We start from the raw sequence: 20,006 nt of genomic DNA, 5'->3' as shown, positions 1-20,006 counted from the left end.
TTGTTGTTTGAACTAACTTTTCTCTAATCTTTCAAAACTTTCAGAAAGAGATCATGGTGACAAAATACTGAAGGAAAATGGACAGAAGTCTGTGTAGACATTGAAAAAAACATAGTGAAGAATAGAACCCTGAACTTGCAGCTTTAAAGCATATCAAAATGCATTGCCTTTTCAACAGAATGTCTTCATTTGTTTCTGATAACAGGACCTCTTCAGTGAAGACAGCGGAAGACTCCGTGACGTCCATCGTCAAGACAGCGGAAGACTCCATAGAGTCTGTAAAGACGGCGGAAGATTCAGACGCCTCCATCAAGACTGCTAGCGATGCTGACAGACACAGCCCTGATGTCAGTGCTGTTCCAGAAGAAGTGCCTGGTAAGTTTAGTATCAGCTGAAGAATATGTGTAATGCTTTCTAAGTGAAGTGTAACTTGTCTACGCCATGCCCTTGGTGTATCCACACACACTCACACCTGAGTTAACCATTCCAAGAAATAGCCTCTCTTCATTTTGGGTATACCTTTTTATGGTTCTTAGTCACTGTTGTTGTTTGTCTTTGGGGGAAGAGAGGGGAGTACATTCTGTTCATATCACATGTCATGAAGGGATGTGGGCTTGGGAGCAGCATTGGCAGAGTTAAACATATCATTGTGACATGCTTTGCAGATGGAGACTACTCGCTGTCGTTCGATGAGTCGATGACAGAAGATGAGTCCTTCAGGCAGGCAGCAGGAAATCGAAGGGATACTCAGCGTCAGAAAAGCAGCAGAGCTCTCACTGAAGATGGTAAGCATGAGCTGTCTGTGTCTGTATCACATTGGTTTGTGTGATGGTTTGTCCTGCTGCTGTTGTAATAAGCCTTGTGTGCAAGTGTGGGCAGTCCCTTTCCATAATCAATCAATCAATGAGGCTTATATCGCGCATATTCCGTGGTTACAGTTCTAGGCGCTCAGCAGTGATGCCGTGTGAGATGAAATTTTATACGGCCAGTAATTGCAGCCATTTCGGCGCATATTTACCTTTCACGGCCTATTATTCCAAGTCACACGGGTATAGGTAGACAATTATTAACTGTGCCAAAGCAATTTTGCCAGGAAAGACCCTTTTGTCAATCGTGGGATCTTTAACGTGCACACCCAATGTAGTGTACACGGGGGGGAGTTCGGACACCGAAGAGAGTCTGCACACAAAGTTGACCCTGAAATAAATTTCCGCCGAACCTGGGATCGAACTCACGCTGACAGCGGCCAACTGAATACAAATCCAACGCGCTACCAACTGAGCTATATCCCCGCCCCCATAATCAGAAGGTTGAACTGATAGTGAGTGCTATTGTCAAACTTAATAGACTGATCCGATGTTGAAAAGAACATGCATGCATGACTGAAGAAACAAACAACAAGAAAACACATTACCAGAAATAGGACAATAAATACTGATATGAGAGGGAATATTTGTAAATGTGATTGTATCAGTTTGGTTAATTTAGGGATCTTGTGCACTAGTTTTACTGAGGAAGCAAAACAAACCCAAAACATTGCCAAAATATCAAGTGTTTTGAACCAACAACTCCTTCCACAATCCCCACTAACCACCCTCTCTTTTCTCTCCCTTCACAGGAACGTCCTACCGTGTCAACGACCTGACCTCCGTGTTCGGTGGAGAGGACTCCTTCAACCGTTTCACCATCGACATCGTACGCAACATCATGCGGGAGGAAGAGATGCGGGCGCAACACCAAGAGTCGTTGCTACGGATACGAGTCAAGGCGCTGAAAGAAAAGACAAAGACGCAACTGTCGCTATTGGAGCAGGAACGGCAGCGACTGAAGGGGAAGGAGAAGGATGAAGGAGTGCAGCGGGACCTGAAACGTCTGACCGACAAGGAGAAAGCCGTCCGCAAGGAGCAGGAGGAACATCAGGTACTGTGATGTAATAGTGAAGAAGAAATGTGTGTGAGTGGAATGTGGAAGCATGGGAAGCTAGTGGTTATATATGTGTTCTTATAGTGGCTTATGTGTCACAATGGGGTTACGAGCAGAACTTTTGATGAGGATGTTAGTGAATGATTACTGCTTTTAACCCTTTCACTGCCTGTAGGATGTCAGCTGAGGTCCTGGGTCACTTGCTTTAATATGCAACAAACTATTCAATATACAAGAAAGAAGAGGAAGAAGAACAACAAGCAAACAATGTGCATCAAAGGCAAACAATGTGCATCAAAGGTACACTGTAAGTTGTCAAGTCAGGTAAATACAGGTAATGCTTTGTATACAAATATTAACTGGCAGCAAACGGGTTAATCTCCGGACGTAATTTTGACATTTGCAGTCAAGGTAAAACAGAAGGTGTATTGGGTACAAGAAGGGATGCACAGAGGCACCCTGTCATGAAAGGCCCCCTGCACTGTGGAGATAATCCTAGCTGTTCCCAAGGGTGTCCACTAATGACAAGTACATGTTATGTTATATGAAGTCTTATATCGCGCGCGTATCTCCAGACTCGGACTCAAGGCGCAGGGATCTATTTATGCCGTGTGAGATGGAATTTTTTACACAATACATCACGCATTCACATCGACCAGCAGATCGCAGCCATTTCGGCCCATATCCTACTTTTCACTGCCTATTATTCCAAGTCACACGGGTATTTTGGTGGACATTTTTTTTATCTATGCCTATACAATTTTGCCAGGAAAGACCCTTTTGTCAATCCAGGGATCTTTAACGTGCACACCCCAAATGTAGTGTACACGAAGGGACCTCGGTTTTTCGTCTCATCCAAAAGACTAGCACTTGAACCCAACACCTAGGTTAGGAAAGGGGGGAGAAAATTGCTAACGCCCTGACCCAGGGTCGAACTCGCAACCTCTCGCTTCTGAGCGCAAGTGCGTTACCACTCAGCCACCCAGTCATATGATATGTACCACTGTTTCTCTATCAGTGTTTGTGTGTTAATGTGCATGTTTATCTTTGTGTGTGTGTGCAGGCTGAGATAAACAGGATGTTCAAGACCGAGGAGCTGGCCAGGGAACACAGGCAGAGTCTGCTCAAGCAACACGAACAGATCGCCAAGATGCAGAACGAGGTAAGGACTCCCTCTCCTTGTTTTTTGTATACACTGTGCACATCCACATTTTATTAACTGCTAGAATGCGTGCACACAAACATACATGCACACAGACAAACTCTCTCTCTCTCTCTCTCTCTCTCTCTCTCTCTCTCTCTCTCTCTCTCTCTCTCTCTCTCTCTCTCTCTTTTTGTAGAGGCGAGGGTTATATGTACAAAAGCACCTGTTTTCTTATGCCATAACCCTTGTTTTGTCTATTTCTCTTCTCTCAACAACAATACATTTTAGTGCAAAAGATCCTGCTTGGAACCTGAGGGAAAGGGTACATGGTTCATTTGCTGAAAAATTGACAGACAAACTGTGTAACTCTTGTTTTCTAATAAAGAGAAGAAGCTCTGCATTTTCTTCTACTTCGTTCATGGGCTGAAACTCCCACATTCACTTTTTGCACGAGTGGGATTTTACGTGTATGACCGTTTTTACCCTGCCATTCAGGCAGCCCTACACCGCTTTACGGGGGCTCTGCTTTTTAAAAGCATTGAGCCTTTTGCTTTGACACTTTTGCTTCGTAATTTGTACAGACGAGAGAGAAAATGAAGCAGCTGCAAGGGCGACTGGGACGACCGGCGGATGTGCACACAGAGGATGAAACCAGCATGGTCAGTTGTCAGTCATTTGGAGTGAATGCAGTGAAACAAAAATGCCTCATGAATGGAATTTGAATATTCATACATGCTTAAAAAGGCGGCGGTTGTACAGGGATGCAAAATAGCCGCCAAACGGCGAAAAAATCGCCATTTTTACTTTTTGAAATCGCCGTTTTTCATGCACAATCGCCGAAAAAAAAGAAGAGGAAAAATGTAAACCGAGCATGCCTCTGTGTTTATTCTCAAGCGGGCGAATCCGAAAGCCGTATTCTTAAACGGGCGAAGCTGTAAACCGTTTGTCATTTCCAAACACGTGTCTTGAGCGCGGGCGCGTTAACTTGTGCCTTCCCGAAAAATGGCTTCGTGCATGAAGTTCGTTGAACGCGGGTTTGAAAAGAAAATCAAGGAAAACGCAAAGAATGAGTGGAAATGGGAGTGGTTGGACAGAAACGTCAACGAGCAAAGAGTAGGCGATGTCATCCGCAAAATTGAAAAAGCCGGAAACGCATTTTGTGTGGCGTGTTCGAAACCAGTGGTGTATGGCAGCCGCGGCTTTGTGGCATGACTGCTAAGACACAACCATTTTTTTAATTATCTGTCAGAGACAAAGTTTTAAAGTTTCAAATACATCCAAAGCAAAGGGATTTTTACAGTTGCCATTACAGACTTTGTGACTTGCCAATGCCTTCTTGTCAGTGCCATGGATTGATACAGCTTGCAGAAACGAGTGAGTCAACATATCTATGTCTCCCTGTCCCTCTCTCTCCAAGTAATGTCATGTGGCTGCTTTATACAAGTATATGATTGTCCATATTTTCAATGATCAGAAGACAGAACACTCTAGTCTAATGACTGTTCATTTGGTAAAAATATTAGTGGTACTAAACTCTATAGTCTATAAGCAGTAATTTTTCTAAAGTAAATTTAGTAAAACAGTAAGTATTGTACATTATTTTAGACACTGTAAATATAAGGTTTTTTTTAGGGTAATATTGCCGTTTATGCATGTTTTTGGTCATTAATTTGTTCAAAATGCTTCAGCTTAAGGGGGCGCTGCCCCCTGAACCCCCGCCAGGGCGTTGCCCCTGGACCCCACTGGGGGCCTTCTGCGGCCCCCAGACCCCCGCAACTTTTCCTCTTTTTTTAAATTTTTTGTTTGCATCCCTGTTGTAGTCTCATGAAAAAACCCATCAACAAAGCAAAAGAAAAGAGAAAAACAACCGTACAAATCCCCAAACCCAAAATAAGGACAAGTTGCAAGTGAAGCGGAAAAGGAGACAGAATCATTTGCTTTTGCTTTGAGCCACATCTTGGTGTTAATTTCACTTAGCATATGATCATTCATCTTACCTCATATTATCTCAGCACTGCTGACACAACAGTTAACTTTTTATGCTGTTTCAACACCTGTGATTGCAATGGAATCTGATTGCTGATGATGTTGTTTTTGTACCTACACAGATGGAGGACCTGTCCGATGCAAGCGATGTGTCGTATGCAAAAGGTAAGTTAACTTTGGAGTATCTGTACATGAATTTTGTGCCCTATGATGTCACTGTTGATCGTGTTTGAGTGCCAGTTTGTAGTATTATTTTCCTATCCTAAAAGCAGGAAGAAGCATTCATTGAAATGGAATAATAAGATTTCTGTATAAAAACTAGCGCCTGAATTAAATCCACAAGCTTTTGATCTTGAGAACTTTTGATTTTATTCCTTTTTTTGTTTCGTTTCATTTGATTTGTATTATTTTTTCTCTTTGCTTTGCTTCAGATTCAAAGTCGGACACGGAGATAATGCAGAGGAAGTCTAAAGCCAAGAAGATGGAGAAGCAACAGAAGCTCAGACTGGACCAAAAGTAAGAATTTCAACGTTCTTTTGTTGCAAGAGTTTTCAAGTAGGGATAGCTGTAGTCAGTTTTAAAGCCTTCATGCATGTATAAAAAAAAAACCACTCTAGGAAATTCAGCACATGTCAAAATTTGGCAGATATGAAACATAACAAGAAATTCCTCCGAGTTAGGAAAAACACCCCCATCAAAGGGAAATAACCTTCTCAGTTGGTGGCAGTGACTGAGTGAGAATGGTTATTTCCCTTTGACCATTAAGATGTCCCTCTATAAGTCCTTGTATAATTTTAATCCACCAATAACTCCCTAACCGTGTGTTTGACTGGTCCCAATTTTTGTAAGGACCGTCTCAGGAATGTATAGAACCTGTTCACCAAGTTTGGTGACGATCGGTCCGTTCATTCTTGAGATCTATATGCGAACACAAACACACAAACAAACAAACAAACAAACAAACAAACACATCGAGCGAAACCTATACACACCCCTATACCGGGGGTGTAAAGACATTTTTGGTGTATGAAACTGAGAAATCTGCCATGAGTAAAACTTGGTTCTCCAATGTCAATTAGCAGACGACAGCAGAACTGCGGAAAGTGAACACCAGTGCCAGGTTGACTACACAACAACAAGAGATGACCCACTCTCACAATAATAGTACTAAGTCAGCATGGGGTACAATCGGGGCTACAGCAATCCTAAAACAACAAGAGATGACCCACTCTCACAATAATAGTACTAAGTCAGCATGGGGTACAATCGGGGCTACAGCACTAAGTCAGCATGGGGTACAATCAGGGCTACAGTACTAAGTCAGCATGGGGTACAATCGGGGCTACAGTACTAAGTCAGCATGGGGTACAATCGGGGCTACAGTACTAAGTCAGCATGGGGTACAATCGGGGCTACAGTAAAACCTGTCTCTAACGGACACCCTTGGGGAATGGTAATAGTGTCCCTATTAGACAGGTGTCCCTTCTTCACAGGTGGAAGGGCCGGGGCAATATTTTACAAAGAGCACGTAAAATGAACAAGACACTTTTTGTCAGTCCTGTAGTATGTATTTATTGGATTGAACATGAGACTCACTGAAAATGTGAGTAAACAAATGATACATGTAGCAAACAACAACAACAACAACATATCCCCCCCCCCACCTACCCCGTTCCCTACACACACTGTGCATTCAAACTTACGCAAGTCGGACGTCACAAAGCTAAAAATAGCTGACTCTTCATCAGTCATTCAACGGGAAATTCCGCAGTGTGTCTCGACCAAATTGGGTCAGCTCTTGTTTCATTCAGTTTTTCTAGTCTCAGCATAAATGCATGGAACAGTACAAAACCACTCCCATACCACGTTGTTCAGGTCTTCATATTGCGTTTTCCGACGTTTCACAGTTTTTTGGTCGATTCGCGCACCTGACTCCCACTCCTTCATCACATCTTCTTTTTCCGATTTGATCCTCGCGATCTGTGTTTTACCACATCCCATCTCCTTCGCCACATCTCGGCATGATTGGCCGCTATCTAGTTTTTTCAAGGCAGCGACACGCTGCTCTAAAGTCAACGGTTTTCTTTTTCCTGCTGGAGATTCCATTTTCAAACACAGTAGTCTACTGTTGCTTTTGGTTGTGACTGTATCCACAATGCGGAAAAGCGAAAGTGAGTGAGCGAAAGTGGGTCTCCATCTGAACAAGCCACTGATTGGTCAGAAAAGGGACAGGACAACCAATCAACAACCATTTGTGCTACGGCTACGGCTGCCGAGCACTGACTGCATAACAGTCGAGTTTTCGAAGTTGCGTTTTTATGTACGTTGTGTCCGTTTGTGACAGTGTTTACACTTCCTACGGTCCGAAAAATCGTGTCCGCGTCCGTAAGTGGCAGGTGTCCGCCCGTTAAAGGTTAGTTATTGTTGAAATCGTGTTCGTGCCATGATAAACTGTCCGTATGTAGCAGGTGGCCGTTACAACAAGGGTCCGCTAGACTCAGGTTTTACTGTACAGTACTAAGTCAGCATGGGGTACAATCGGGGCTACAGTACTAAGTCAGCATGGGGTACAATCGGGGCTACAGTACTAAGTCAGCATGGGGTACAATCGGGGCTACAGTACTAAGTCAGCATGGGGTACAATCGGGGCTACAGTACTAAGTCAGCATGGGGTACAATCGGGGCTACAGTACTAAGTCAGCATGGGGTACAATCGGGGCTACAGTACTAAGTCAGCATGGGGTACAATCGGGGCTACAGTACTAAGTCAGCATGGGGTACAATCGGGGCTACAGTACTAAGTCAGCATGGGGTACAATCGGGGCTACAGTACTAAGTCAGCATGGGGTACAATCGGGGCTACAGTACTAAGTCAGCATGGGGTACAATCGGGGCTACAGTACTAAGTCAGCATGGGGTACAATCGGGGCTACAGTGCTAAGTCAGCATGGGGTACAATCGGGGCTACAGTACTAAGTCAGCATGGGGTACAATCGGGGCTACAGTACTAAGTCAGCATGGGGTACAATCGGGGCTACAGTACTAAGTCAGCATGGGGTACAATCGGGGCTACAGTACTAAGTCAGCATGGGGTACAATCGGGGCTACAGTACTAAGTCAGCATGGGGTACAATCGGGGCTACAGTACTAAGTCAGCATGGGGTACAATCGGGGCTACAGTACTAAGTCAGCATGGGGTACAACCCGTGGGACTTGGAATAAAGTAACAAAAAATTCCATCTCACACGGCATTAAGTCTCAGGAAACATGAATACACGCGTGCAGGAAAAAAAATAAAAAATATGGGTAGCGCCGTATATTGTATGGCAGCTCGCTTTCCCCAGGGAGAAAGCAGCCCGAATTTCCATGAGGGTAACCTCACTGGACTATAAATCTTATCCAATCCAATCCAATCCAATCGGGGCTACAGTACTAAGTCAGCATGGGGTACAATCGGGGCTACAGTACTAAGTCAGCATGGGGTACAATCGGGGCTACAGTACTAAGTCAGCATGGGGTACAATCGGGGCTACAGTACTAAGTCAGCATGGGGTACAATCGGGGCTACAGTACTAAGTCAGCATGGGGTACAATCGGGGCTACAGTACTAAGTCAGCATGGGGTACAATCGGGGCTACAGTACTAAGTCAGCATGGGGTACAATCGGGGCTACAGTACTAAGTCAGCATGGGGTACAATCGGGGCTACAGCAATCCTAAAACAGATGGACTGCTGACGTTCCAACATTTTGAATCAAAAAACAAGAATTGTGAATGTAACATGTTTTTTGGCAATAATTAAACCGTAACGTTCAAATAACCAACAATTCTTGGTTTTTTTTTATTCGGGGCTACAGCGGAAAAAAGGCAAAGGGATTCTGCACACAAGTCCACATCATTTGTGACCCTCCAACACGGAATGAGTCGCATGTCACCTTTGCAAGATTTTTATATTTTTACATTTTCTTGAAGAGATTTTGAAGCTCCATCCAGTGGTGAAAACCGTTTTTAGAAAAGAGCGAAAACTCTTTGAGTTATAAGCCTGTGATTAAGGTGATCCTCACACTGATACCTTACACCCCCCGGACGTATATAAGGCCTAGCGCAGAACCCTGCGAGGTGACATCTGACTCATTCCGTGGTGGAGGGTCACATTTGTCAACCTCAATATAACAATCACAGATCCAGAGTTTTCATCCTATCTGCAGTGGTGTTGGTTAACTCAGGTATGATAATTTTTAATATTGTGTTACCCCTTTTAGGTATTTGACGGTGAGGGAGCAGAAACTGATGGAGCGCAAGAAACAGGCCAGCGAACTGCTGCGCTGGAAGCGAGACCTGGACGCTGAGGAGGAAAAAGTGCTGCAGCTGGAACGCACAGCGCTGCAGGCATGGGAGGCGAGGGCGGCCGGCAAGTCTGGCGCTGACTCGGGGGATAAGCAGAAGGAAACAGAGAACAAAGGTAAGGATAGAGAGACGGAACGGATAGAGGTAGATGGGTGGAATTTGCAAAGCACAAAGGAAATGAGTGACAGTGTTGGACATAACAGGTCCCTCCCCGAAAGCGGCGTATGGCTGCCTAAATGGTAAGTAAGGTAACTCCTATTAGTTAAATTGAGGTGATGTATTCGAAAGAAATACGGTCAGACACGTAAAAACCCACTTGTGCTAAAAACACAAGTGTCCATAGGAGTTTCAGCCCATGAACGCTGAAGAAGGACATAACCGAGAAAAAAAACCATTGTGGAAGCAAAACAGAAATGATTGCAGAAATGATTGACAGAATCTTACAAAGGAGTCCAATTAACAGAAGAAATGGTCAGCCTTGAAAATGCTGATTGGAAATTGTAAAGCAGTCACAGAACTTGCAGAAAATAGTCTAAGTAGAGCTCTAAAGAATTGACATAAGGTAGTCATGTCTGATGGTATTATTTAGCTGAAGATTGTGCAGCTGGCCAGTTATATAGTTGTTTCTTTTTATTTTATATAATTAAAAAAAGAAGAAGAAAATGCATCATAATAATTGTAAAAAAATTTTTTTTTAAATTGGGTGCATCTGTTTGTGTTTTAAATTGGTATTGACAAACCAATTTGCAGTGTGTAAACATGGCAGCCAAGTCAATTTCTCAGGACATTTTTTCATGCACTTCTAACGTCTAATAACCATTCTTTGGTAAACTCACCGATATGTTGATCATCTACTGTGTGTGTTTGCAGTCAAAGCTCCAGGCAACCTGCGCCCAGAACCATCCGCCAGGGCAGCAGAACCCATCACCCAGAGAACAGCACGATCAGACTCCGCCATCACGCCAAGATCGGCCCGGGATTCCTCTTACACCCCTTTCAGCCAGTCCGAACAAGTCTCCACCCACATCTCAGCGTCAGAAAAACGGACCGCCACAGACAGCTCCAGCCGATCCCGAGCCCCACGAACGCGGTCTTCACAAGCCAGCGAAAGCTCCGTTCCGGAGGACATCCCTGACGGTGGCAGCGAGAGCAACCAGCGGAGCAGCCCCGGAGAGAAGCGTCACGACTCCAGCGACGATACCATCGTCAACAGCTCCGTCAACGAAGAGGAGGAGGAGCCGGCAAAGGGACGCAAGGGGAAGCAATCACCCGTGGGTAGGTTACTTCCGCCGGGTAACTCCCCCCTGCCTCAGCCCTGGTCGCGCAAGACGGGGTCGGAGAGCGAATCTGAAGAGTCCATGTCACACACAGGTCAGCAGTCGGTTGTGGAGGGTCAGGAGGTCACAGTGGCTTTGGTGTTGTTTTTGTGCTGTTCTGACCTTAGCGGTAGTGGTATTCAGACCTGGGAACCCATACGATTTTGCCATATTTTGTACGCATGATTTTCTACAATACGATCATTACGGACAGTGGAAAAAAATATGACGAGAAAAATGTGTAGACTTTTTTTCTTCACAAGTGTATGCCAAAGCCGATCTGGTATTTTTAGTCATGAGCACAGTTTTTGTCAGTAAACATTGAAAGAAGCATTTGTTTTTAATGTATCGGTAAACTTAATTGACGATGCGACAGAGCATGTTTGAATCATGGATGTTCATATGCTGCATAGAGTACGCTCATTTTTCTGAAAATACTCCAAGTTTGTTAGAGAAATCCAAGTGCAAAACAGGGGTTCCCAGGTGTGGGTGTTGTGTGCTTGTGGTAGCACTAGCTGCTGTCGCCTTTTCTGCACTGTGCTGTGTATGCCGCTACCACTCTGCCTGTGTCATCCTTCTCAGTATGGTTAACCAATTTTTCTCCTGTGGCATGGAAAGTAACTCCGTCAGTTTCAAACTTTTAAAGTAACTACTGCATGTATACTGTCCCTTGTTTTCGGAGAATTTAAACAGCGTAACAAAATTGTCTCAGGGTCATATAACTTCATGAAAAATTTGAAATTAGAATTGAATTTTGTTTTGATTCATGAATATGCTGAGAAGGATGGCATTTTCTGTGACCTTACTCCTACAAACAGTTGTCATTACCTGTGTGTGATGGAATCACAAGCGGACATTTTTTGGATAGTAAATCATCCTGCTGTTAATTATGATGTGAGCTCATAATTATTGAGCAGCGAAGTGTAATTACTCTTGCTCGCACAATCTGTTTTATATTACTCATTCATATAATATTCTTTTGCACATTGTAAATATATTCCTCACAAACTTTGTTATTCTGAGTGACAAGTGTTTCGAAAAAAGAAGTAATAACTACTTAGTTACAGTAGATCATCTGAGCCTTTGTGTGGCATGTCATCAGTAAGTGTTTGGAACGATGGAGAAAGGATCCTCAGACCTGGGAACCCATACGATTTCGCCGTATTTTGTATGCATGATTGTCTACAATACAATCAGTACGGTCAATGGAAAAAAAACGACGAGAAAATTTCCTAGACTGCTTTTTTTCACAATCGCATTCCAGTGTTTTGTCAGTAAACATTAAAAGAAGCATTTGTTTTAAATGTATTGGTAAACTTAATTAACGGTGCGACGGACACGTGTGAAGCATGTTTGAATCATGGATGTTCAAATGCTTTGTGAAGTGCGCTAATTTTTCTGAAAATACACCAAGTTTGTTTGAGAATACTCCAAGTGCAAAACAGGGGTTCCCAGGTCTGGATCCTTCTTTATCAGACATCATTGCTCTGGCCATTTTCATACGTCTATTCTGGTAATGTGCTAGGTGATCCATATTACAAAAAAGGATAAGCTCCATTTCAAAGTGTTCATGAGATGTGACATGGGATTTAGGCTTTTGTGAATTTTATATTTTTTTGGTAATTTCTTTTCTTTTCTTCAGCGAATTCCAGTTTTATTGTGGGATTTGTTCTTTCAGTTTCATTTTTATTGGCTTTGGCTCTGGTATTTTCTTTTCTCTTATATTTATCAAGCCCTTGTATTCAGTGCTGTTTGTTTCGTGATTTTCAGTGTAACTTCTGTGTGTTGGTATAGTCAGCAGTTTGGGTCTTTGTGTGTGTATTTTGTTCTGCTGGCTTTAGAAGGAAAATGTTACAGGTGCAAAAGTGATGGCTATCTCAAGCAGGCATGGGAATTGTCCGCCGAAAGGCAAATTTTCGCCGAAATATTTTTTTGTTCCGCCGAAGAAGCAAAAGTGTCTGCCAAAAAAATAAATGGGGGAGGCAAAAAACTGAATTTAATGGCAAACTTGGAGCTTAGATGACACCAAATTGCACCATTTGGGTTCTTTGGAGAAGAAAAAACCCGGCTATGCCCCCGGACCCCCCTTCATGCCGTTGACTTTGCTATTACATGTACTTACACATTTTCAGCCTTTTTTGACTCACATGCGAAGCAAAAGTGAGTCTATGTACTCACCCGAGTCGTCCGTCCGTCCGTCTGTCCGGACGTCCGGACGTCCGGACGTCCGGAAAACTTTAACGTTGGATATTTCTTGGACACTATTCAGTCTATCAGTACCAAATTTGGCAAGATGGTGTATGATGACAAGGCCCCAAAAAACATACATAGCATCTTGACCTTGCTTCAAGGTCAAGGTCGCAGGGGCCATAAATGTTGCCTAAAAAACAGCTATTTTTCACATTTTTCACATTTTCTCTGAAGTTTTTGAGATTCAATACCTCACCTATATATGATATATAGGGCAAAGTAAGCCCCATCTTTTGATACCAGTTTGGTTTACCTTGCTTCAAGGTCAAGGTCACAGGAGCTCTTCAAAGTTGGATTGTATACATATTTTGAAGTGACCTTGACCCTGAACTATGGAAGATAACTGTTTCAAACTTAAAAATTATGTGGGGCACATGTTATGCTTTCATCATGAGACACATTTGGTCACATATGATCAAGGTCAAGGTCACTTTGACCCTTATGAAATGTGACCAAAATAAGGTAGTGAACCACTAAAAGTGACCATATCTCATGGTAGAAAGAGCCAATAAGCACCATTGTACTTCCTATGTCTTGAATTACCAGCTTTGTGTTGCATGACCTTAGATCACCTTGACCTTGGGTCAAGGTCACATGTATTTTGGTAGGAAAAATGTGTAAAGCATGTGAGTCGTATGGGCTTTGCCCTTCTTGTTACTTTGTTCAATTCCCATGCCTGCTCTAGAAATAGCTCCATGGAAGTGGCATGACATTGAGAGAACAGTGAACATATTGAGATTTAATCAGTGTGAGGACAAACCTTTCATGGAGCTAAATTAGGAGACTGCGCGTGTGGTTTAACGTAAGGTTTATAAAGGGGAAAATAGGCTGAGGTTTGAGGTGTGATGTATAATGAATTAGCAGATCTTCTTCTTGCGTTCGCTGTTGAATGAATTAGCAGATGTATTTGATCTTAGTTTGATGTTTTTTCTCCTTTATATAGAACAACTTTTCCCCCTCTTCTATATGAGAAGCCAGAGAAGTTTCCATGTGGATTCTAGGTCTGCTTTGACAGTTTAAGGTTTGCAGGAGGTTTTCTGCCAATTGGCGTATTTTCAGTATTTTCAAAGCCACAGAGATCACTCTGAGGATTGCATGATTTTGCATCATATTTTTGACTCACATGCGAAGCAAAAGTGAGTCTATGTACTCACCCGAGTCGTCCGTCCGTCCGTCCGGACGTCCGTCCGGAAAACTTTAACGTTGGATATTTCTTGGACACTATTCAGTCTATCAGTACCAAATTTGGCAAGATGGTGTATGATGACAAGGCCCCAAAAAACATACATAGCATCTTGACCTTGCTTCAAGGTCAAGGTCGCAGGGGCCATAAATGTTGTCTAAAAAACAGCTATTTTTCACATTTTTCCCATTTTCTCTGAAGTTTTAGAGATTCAATACCTCACCTATATATGATATATAGGGCAAAGTAAGCCCCATCTTTTGATACCAGTTTGGTTTACCTTGCTTCAAGGTCAAGGTCACAGGAGCTCTTCAAAGTTGGATTGTATACATATTTTGAAGTGACCTTGACCCTGAACTATGGAAGATAACTGTTTCAAACTGAAAAATTATGTGGGGCACATGTTATGCTTTCATCATGAGACACATTTGGTCACATATGATCAAGGTCAAGGTCACTTTGACCCTTATGAAATGTGACCAAAATAAGGTAGTGAACCACTAAAAGTGACCATATCTCATGGTAGAAAGAGCCAATAAGCACCATTGTACTTCCTATGTCTTGAATTAACAGCTTTGTGTTGCATGACCTTGGATGACCTTGACCTTGGGTCAAGGTCACATGTATTTTGGTAGGAAAAATGTGTAAAGCAGTTCTTAGTGTATGATGTCATTGCTATGTAAAGGTTAAGGTCAAGCATGTGAGTCGTATGGGCTTTGCCCTTCTTGTTTCAAAAATGTTCCAGGGGGACATGCTTTTCGACAGTTTTACAATTTCCTGCTGGCACGCCACACAATCAGACAGTGACTTTACCATTTAAACAAAAGGAGAACACAACCTGGTTTGGTGCGTTCTTAATCAATGTTTTAACAGCTTGTCGCTGACTTCTTCAGGATGGTAAAAAGTAACTAACTTTAACACTCAGTTTTACCATGGTTGTACAGAAACGCTGTCAGATGTTTCGGACTACGAGGTGCGCATCAGACAGCTGAGCGACATGTTGCGACGGCGGAGAAAAGAGGCTGACATGCTGAAGAAGGAACGCTCCAGACGACAGAAAGAGAAGCTGCGCGCTCAGGAGGAGTCTCTCAAGAAACAAGTGGAGGTGAGAGAAAACCGTTCGGCTCGCACAAGTCTGTAGGTGCCATCAGCTGCTCGGGGGCCGGGTAGCTCAGTTAGTAGAGCACTGGACTTGTGATCCTAAGGTCGCAGGTTCGAATCCTGGCAGGGATGGACACGGGTTAACTTTATGTGCAGACTCAGAGACGGTATCCAAGTCCCCACCCCCGTGTCACCACAGTGGCACGTTAAAGACCGCGGTCATTCTGCCATAAGTGCAGGTGGCTTATTACACCTAAACACGCATACAGCTGGGTAGCGCCACTCTTGTTGCTGCTAGCTTTCCACTGGGAGGAAGCGACCCAAATTTCCTAGCATTGAGAAAATAGAGTAAATTAGATTAAATTAAATTAAATTAAATTAAACTTGGAGGGTTTGGAAGGAGTACCTGTCTGTCTGTTGGTGAAAGTTTAAGAGGTTGGGAGAAGGAGAGAGATTGTTTGGAAGAGCAGATATTGGGTGAAGACGGAACATTCAACTGTGAGTTCTAGCCACTTAAATCTAAAGGCACTGATCTGCCCTGCTTTTTCGTGCAGTTCTGCGTTGTTGTTTGACATGTCTAACACTGAATGTCACATTTGTTTTTTAAGGCATTGTGGAACGACTTTCCTCCTTCCCCACCACCCCACCCACTTCTCTCCCTGCCACTTTTTTGGTGTGTGTGCATGTGTTTGAGACGTGTTTGCCTTTCTTGGAACCCAGAGTCATCTTCTAGTAATGACATAGTATTCTTTTTACTTTCATTTCACATTTTTCTTTCACTCTCTTCAGGCCTACGAGGTGTACATCAACCAGGTGAAAACGGAGCAGGCTGACTTGGAGCGTGAGGGAGGGAAGCCTACGGTACCCCCCAAGATCAAACAGCCGCACGCCAGCAAGAGCAAGACCTCCCCCTCCTCCTCCCCCTCCCCCAGTTATCGCAACCCTCCGGATGATGTCAACTACTCTTCCAGTGACTCCAACCAGACCTCCCCTGCCTTATCAGATAGCAGAGGTATGTTGAATGTTTTTGTTTTTGTGGATGCTTCAAGTTAGTTATTACCCATTGTTCTAATTTACTAAGCTAACCAGCTTGCTTGGAGAGTCATCTGATAATAGGAAAGAAAGAGTCAAAGAAAGTTCCTGTCAGTTATTACCCATTGTTCTAGTTTGCTAAGCTAACAGCCTGCTTGGAGAATTATGTGATAATGGGAAATGAAAGAGTCAAAAACGTGGTCAGTTGTTTTGTGCCCAATGCTCTTTTGCATCATTTAGTCTCTTGGTTGTCAATCTGTTGCTCTTTCTGTGACAAAGAAAATGAAACAACATAGAAATGTTCTCATGTTGAGATTCAATGTGAGTTTGTCGTTAGTTTGTCGTGTGGAAACATTTCAGTGTTACCATTTATAATGCCAGGTGAGTGACTGGCATCAACTAGGCCTTTTTACACAGAAAATTGTAGTTCATGTTCTTCTCCAATTGTAAGCATTGTAGAATGAAAGTCACCAGGGGAAAACAACGGCCAGCTTCTGAGTCACACTATGATGGCCCCTAGAGCAGGCCTGCTTGATTCTTTTCTCAAACTCATGGCAATTTCTTTTCTGCAGACTCCCGAGTGTCTCCACTGGCTGACCGAGCAAACAAGAAGAAGACGACCACACCAACTTCTTCAGCACTCATGGACCGCATCTCTGAAGGAAGCGAGTCGCTGTCTGAGCGCTCACGCCAGGACAACAAGAAGGGTCGCACCGACAACAAGCCCAGCCTTGCCAACAGCATATCGGAAGACGTCAGCGTGTCGGAAGCCATCGAGGAAGCAGCAGACTCTGCAAGTGCCAGCGTGTCGGAACCGTCGCGGTCGGCCATCATGAACATCAAGACAAGTGAGGCCACCAAGGCCGACCAGGAGAACAAGACGGCGAGCATCATGGACGATGCGTCCTACACGCAGGAGTTCTCAGACACGGCCTCCAAGAGTCTGGCCAAGATCCCCGTCTCCCTTCGCGGTGACCTGTCTCAGGGATCCGCTAAAGGTGCCGCTCCCAAGTCGGAGGTCTCCGAGGTCATCGAAAGCGCCGTTTCCACAGCAAAATCAGACAGTTCCGCTGCTCCAAAGTTTGACCTCAAAGCAACAACCCCAGCCGCAGGGAAGGATCTTTCTGCGGGGTCTGGGTCATCTCGCCCCGCCACAGGCATTCAGGAGTCGGACAGCGAAAGCGAATCTCGCATCAACTCTCACAGGACTCTCTCCCGCCCTTCAAGTGAGAGGTCGACCGGCTCCACGACCTACAGCGACCTTCACGACTTTGACGAAGAGGAAGAGGACATCATCAGCTCAGAGTCGGACCGCACGCCAGTCAAGGCCAACTCATCCCCGAAGGAGAAATCAGCGGCTCAGAGTGTGCAAATGGAAGAAGACATCAGCGAGCACATTTCGGTCAGCCTGCCCTCCATCTCGGAGAGGAAGTCCGGGAGCCAGGCGACGGGTCAAGGTCAGCTGAATTCTATCGACGCCGCTCTGTGCGACTTGCTCGGGGAGGAGGACGCTACGCCCACACAGACTCCTCGCGCTGAGTCGCCTCCCTTCGATCAGGTCAGTGGGGCTGAAATCCAAAACAAATTAACTTTTGTTCAGTTCCTGTACAGTATCCTCTGTTTGTGTTCAGCCGGGTAGCTCAGTTGGTAGAGCACTGGACTTGTGATCCTTAGGTCACAGGTTCGAATCTCGGTGCAGACTCAGAGACAGTATCCATGTCCCACCCCCACGTCACCACAGTGGCACGTAAAAGACCTTGGTCATTCTGCCATCAGTGCAGGTGGTTGATTACACCTAAACATGCATGCACCTGGGTAGCGCGACTCTGTTGCTGCTAGCTTTCCACTGGGAGGAAGCTCCCAAAGATGGGACAACAAAGTTATGAAAATGAAAAATGTACACTTTTTCAGTTCCTGTACAGTATCCTCTGTTTGTGTTCATCAATATAACAGGTCTACCTTTTTTCCACTTTATTACTTTGGGGCAGGAGAGCCCTGTAGTCTTTGTTTTGATCTGTAATAAATGGTCTGTGTGAAGGAGATAAAGATTTCTTTTCTTTTCTTGCATGAAAAGGGGAAGCCACCTTTCATAAAGTGGAACATCAACTAAATCTGCGCACAGAAGCCCTGCGTTGAGTTACAGTGGAAATCATGAAATGTTCACTAATTAATGTTGGTATTGGACAAGGTGAATACAAAAATGGTTAAGTAATTACTCTCCGATAATTTTGCAGGAGGAATCGCCAGATCCCCTACTGATGACGGACCCCTTGGCGGACTACCACGAGGGAGACACAGTGCTTGTCAGTGGACAGAAGGGCACACTCCGCTTCAAGGGACCCGTCTCCTTCGCACCTGGATTCTGGGCGGGTGTGGAACTGAACACACCCAAGGGCGACACAGACGGACAGCGGGACGGCAAGCGTTACTTCTCGTGTCCGCTCGACCACGGTGTTCTGGTTCCTGGCAGCGAGATCTCCGTTGTGGAGGAAGATGAGTGTGAAGACGTTAAAAGTCCTGACGAGTCCCTCACAGACCAGGATGAAGTGTCCTCAGCCACCGAGGGAGAGAGGAGCCAGTCAGCCAAGGACAATATTCACGTCAGGCAGGAGGAAGCTGTGGTCAGCTCTCCGTTAAAATTGAGAACACCGCCTGCGGGCAGAAAGAACCTTGACCTTCTGGCCGATGACATCACCGCCGACCTCACCAAGTCGTTGATGGACGACAGTGTGCTCACCATGAACTCGATCGCGTCTCGACACTCGCCGCCCCGCTCACCCCCCGGCAAGAAAACCCCGCCCCAAACACTCCCCAAACCCAAGATGCCGCAAGAGAAGGAGGACACAAAGAGAGACAGTCAGAAGGTGGAGAACACAACGTCCTCCGTAGCAGGCGGCCTGCTGAACGATGCTATTTCCACCATGATGCAGATCCGTCAGAACCGCAAGGAGACGGGTGACAGGAGGGACTCGCCCTTGGTGAACGGATATTCCGACAACGATAGCGGCGTTGACCCGTCTCACGACAGCAGCATGGAGCCAGCGGTCGGAGTCTCTCCGGAGCCGGAATCGGGCGTGGAGGCGGAGGAGCCACGGAGATCGATGTCCCCCGAACCGTTCCAACGACCCAAGTCTCCAGGCCCGGTCAACAGCAGTCCTTTGCAAGAAGAGGTGAGAGTTTGGGCGAATTTGAGAAGTGGGTTAATAATAATAATGCAAACTTTTATAGCGCTATTCTAGAAAAATGTCTACTCTTAGCGCTTTACAATACATACATCGACCAAGCATACTATACACGCACAGGCAAAGAAACCGACCAAACATAACCAAGGGTTAGCTGTAAGTGGTTGTATGCAGGTGGCAGTTCTTAACTTATTTGATGGAGAATAAATAAGTGTGTATATAAAATGATGCCAAATTTGAACCAGTTCTTCCTGTTTTCAGCATGACGATGACTACGACTTCTCTGGGTTGATGGAAGACGATCAGGAGTTCTTTGACGATGATGCCTTCGGTCTTTCGGGAAAACCACCCCCACCCTATCCTGGAGCTGGGGACCAGACAAAGGGCGGACGTGGACGTACAGGTACAGTGAAACCCCGTTTTTAAGACTACCCCTGGCATATCACTTCCGCCATTTTAATACCCCCCACACAAAATAAAACATTTAAGACTGCCCCCTTTTTTTTTAAGACCTTGAACTTACTTACAAAATCTGGATTTAAA

The 20,006-nt window shown here is 44.7% G+C and overlaps 1 protein-coding gene across 1 annotated transcript in view; it reads left to right on the top strand.

The window, feature by feature from the left end:
* The window catches only part of LOC138947963 (centrosome-associated protein 350-like), a 166,629-nt gene that overhangs the window by 141,055 nt on the left and 5,568 nt on the right, over positions 1 to 20,006 (top strand). Inside the window, exons 26-39 of the mRNA XM_070319486.1 lie at positions 206 to 375; positions 666 to 785; positions 1,619 to 1,920; positions 2,987 to 3,085; positions 3,649 to 3,726; positions 5,176 to 5,218; positions 5,485 to 5,569; positions 9,315 to 9,514; positions 10,270 to 10,770; positions 15,093 to 15,253; positions 16,039 to 16,261; positions 16,854 to 17,839; positions 18,516 to 19,451; positions 19,725 to 19,866. Of these exons, the coding sequence (XP_070175587.1) occupies positions 206 to 375; positions 666 to 785; positions 1,619 to 1,920; positions 2,987 to 3,085; positions 3,649 to 3,726; positions 5,176 to 5,218; positions 5,485 to 5,569; positions 9,315 to 9,514; positions 10,270 to 10,770; positions 15,093 to 15,253; positions 16,039 to 16,261; positions 16,854 to 17,839; positions 18,516 to 19,451; positions 19,725 to 19,866 (4,046 nt within the window). The remainder of the gene's footprint in view (positions 1 to 205; positions 376 to 665; positions 786 to 1,618; positions 1,921 to 2,986; positions 3,086 to 3,648; positions 3,727 to 5,175; positions 5,219 to 5,484; positions 5,570 to 9,314; positions 9,515 to 10,269; positions 10,771 to 15,092; positions 15,254 to 16,038; positions 16,262 to 16,853; positions 17,840 to 18,515; positions 19,452 to 19,724; positions 19,867 to 20,006) is intronic.

Source organism: Littorina saxatilis, linkage group LG15, assembly GCF_037325665.1.
Source record: "Littorina saxatilis isolate snail1 linkage group LG15, US_GU_Lsax_2.0, whole genome shotgun sequence".
NCBI lineage: Eukaryota > Metazoa > Mollusca > Gastropoda > Littorinimorpha > Littorinidae > Littorina > Littorina saxatilis.
This window is presented reverse-complemented; position numbering and strand designations above follow the sequence as displayed.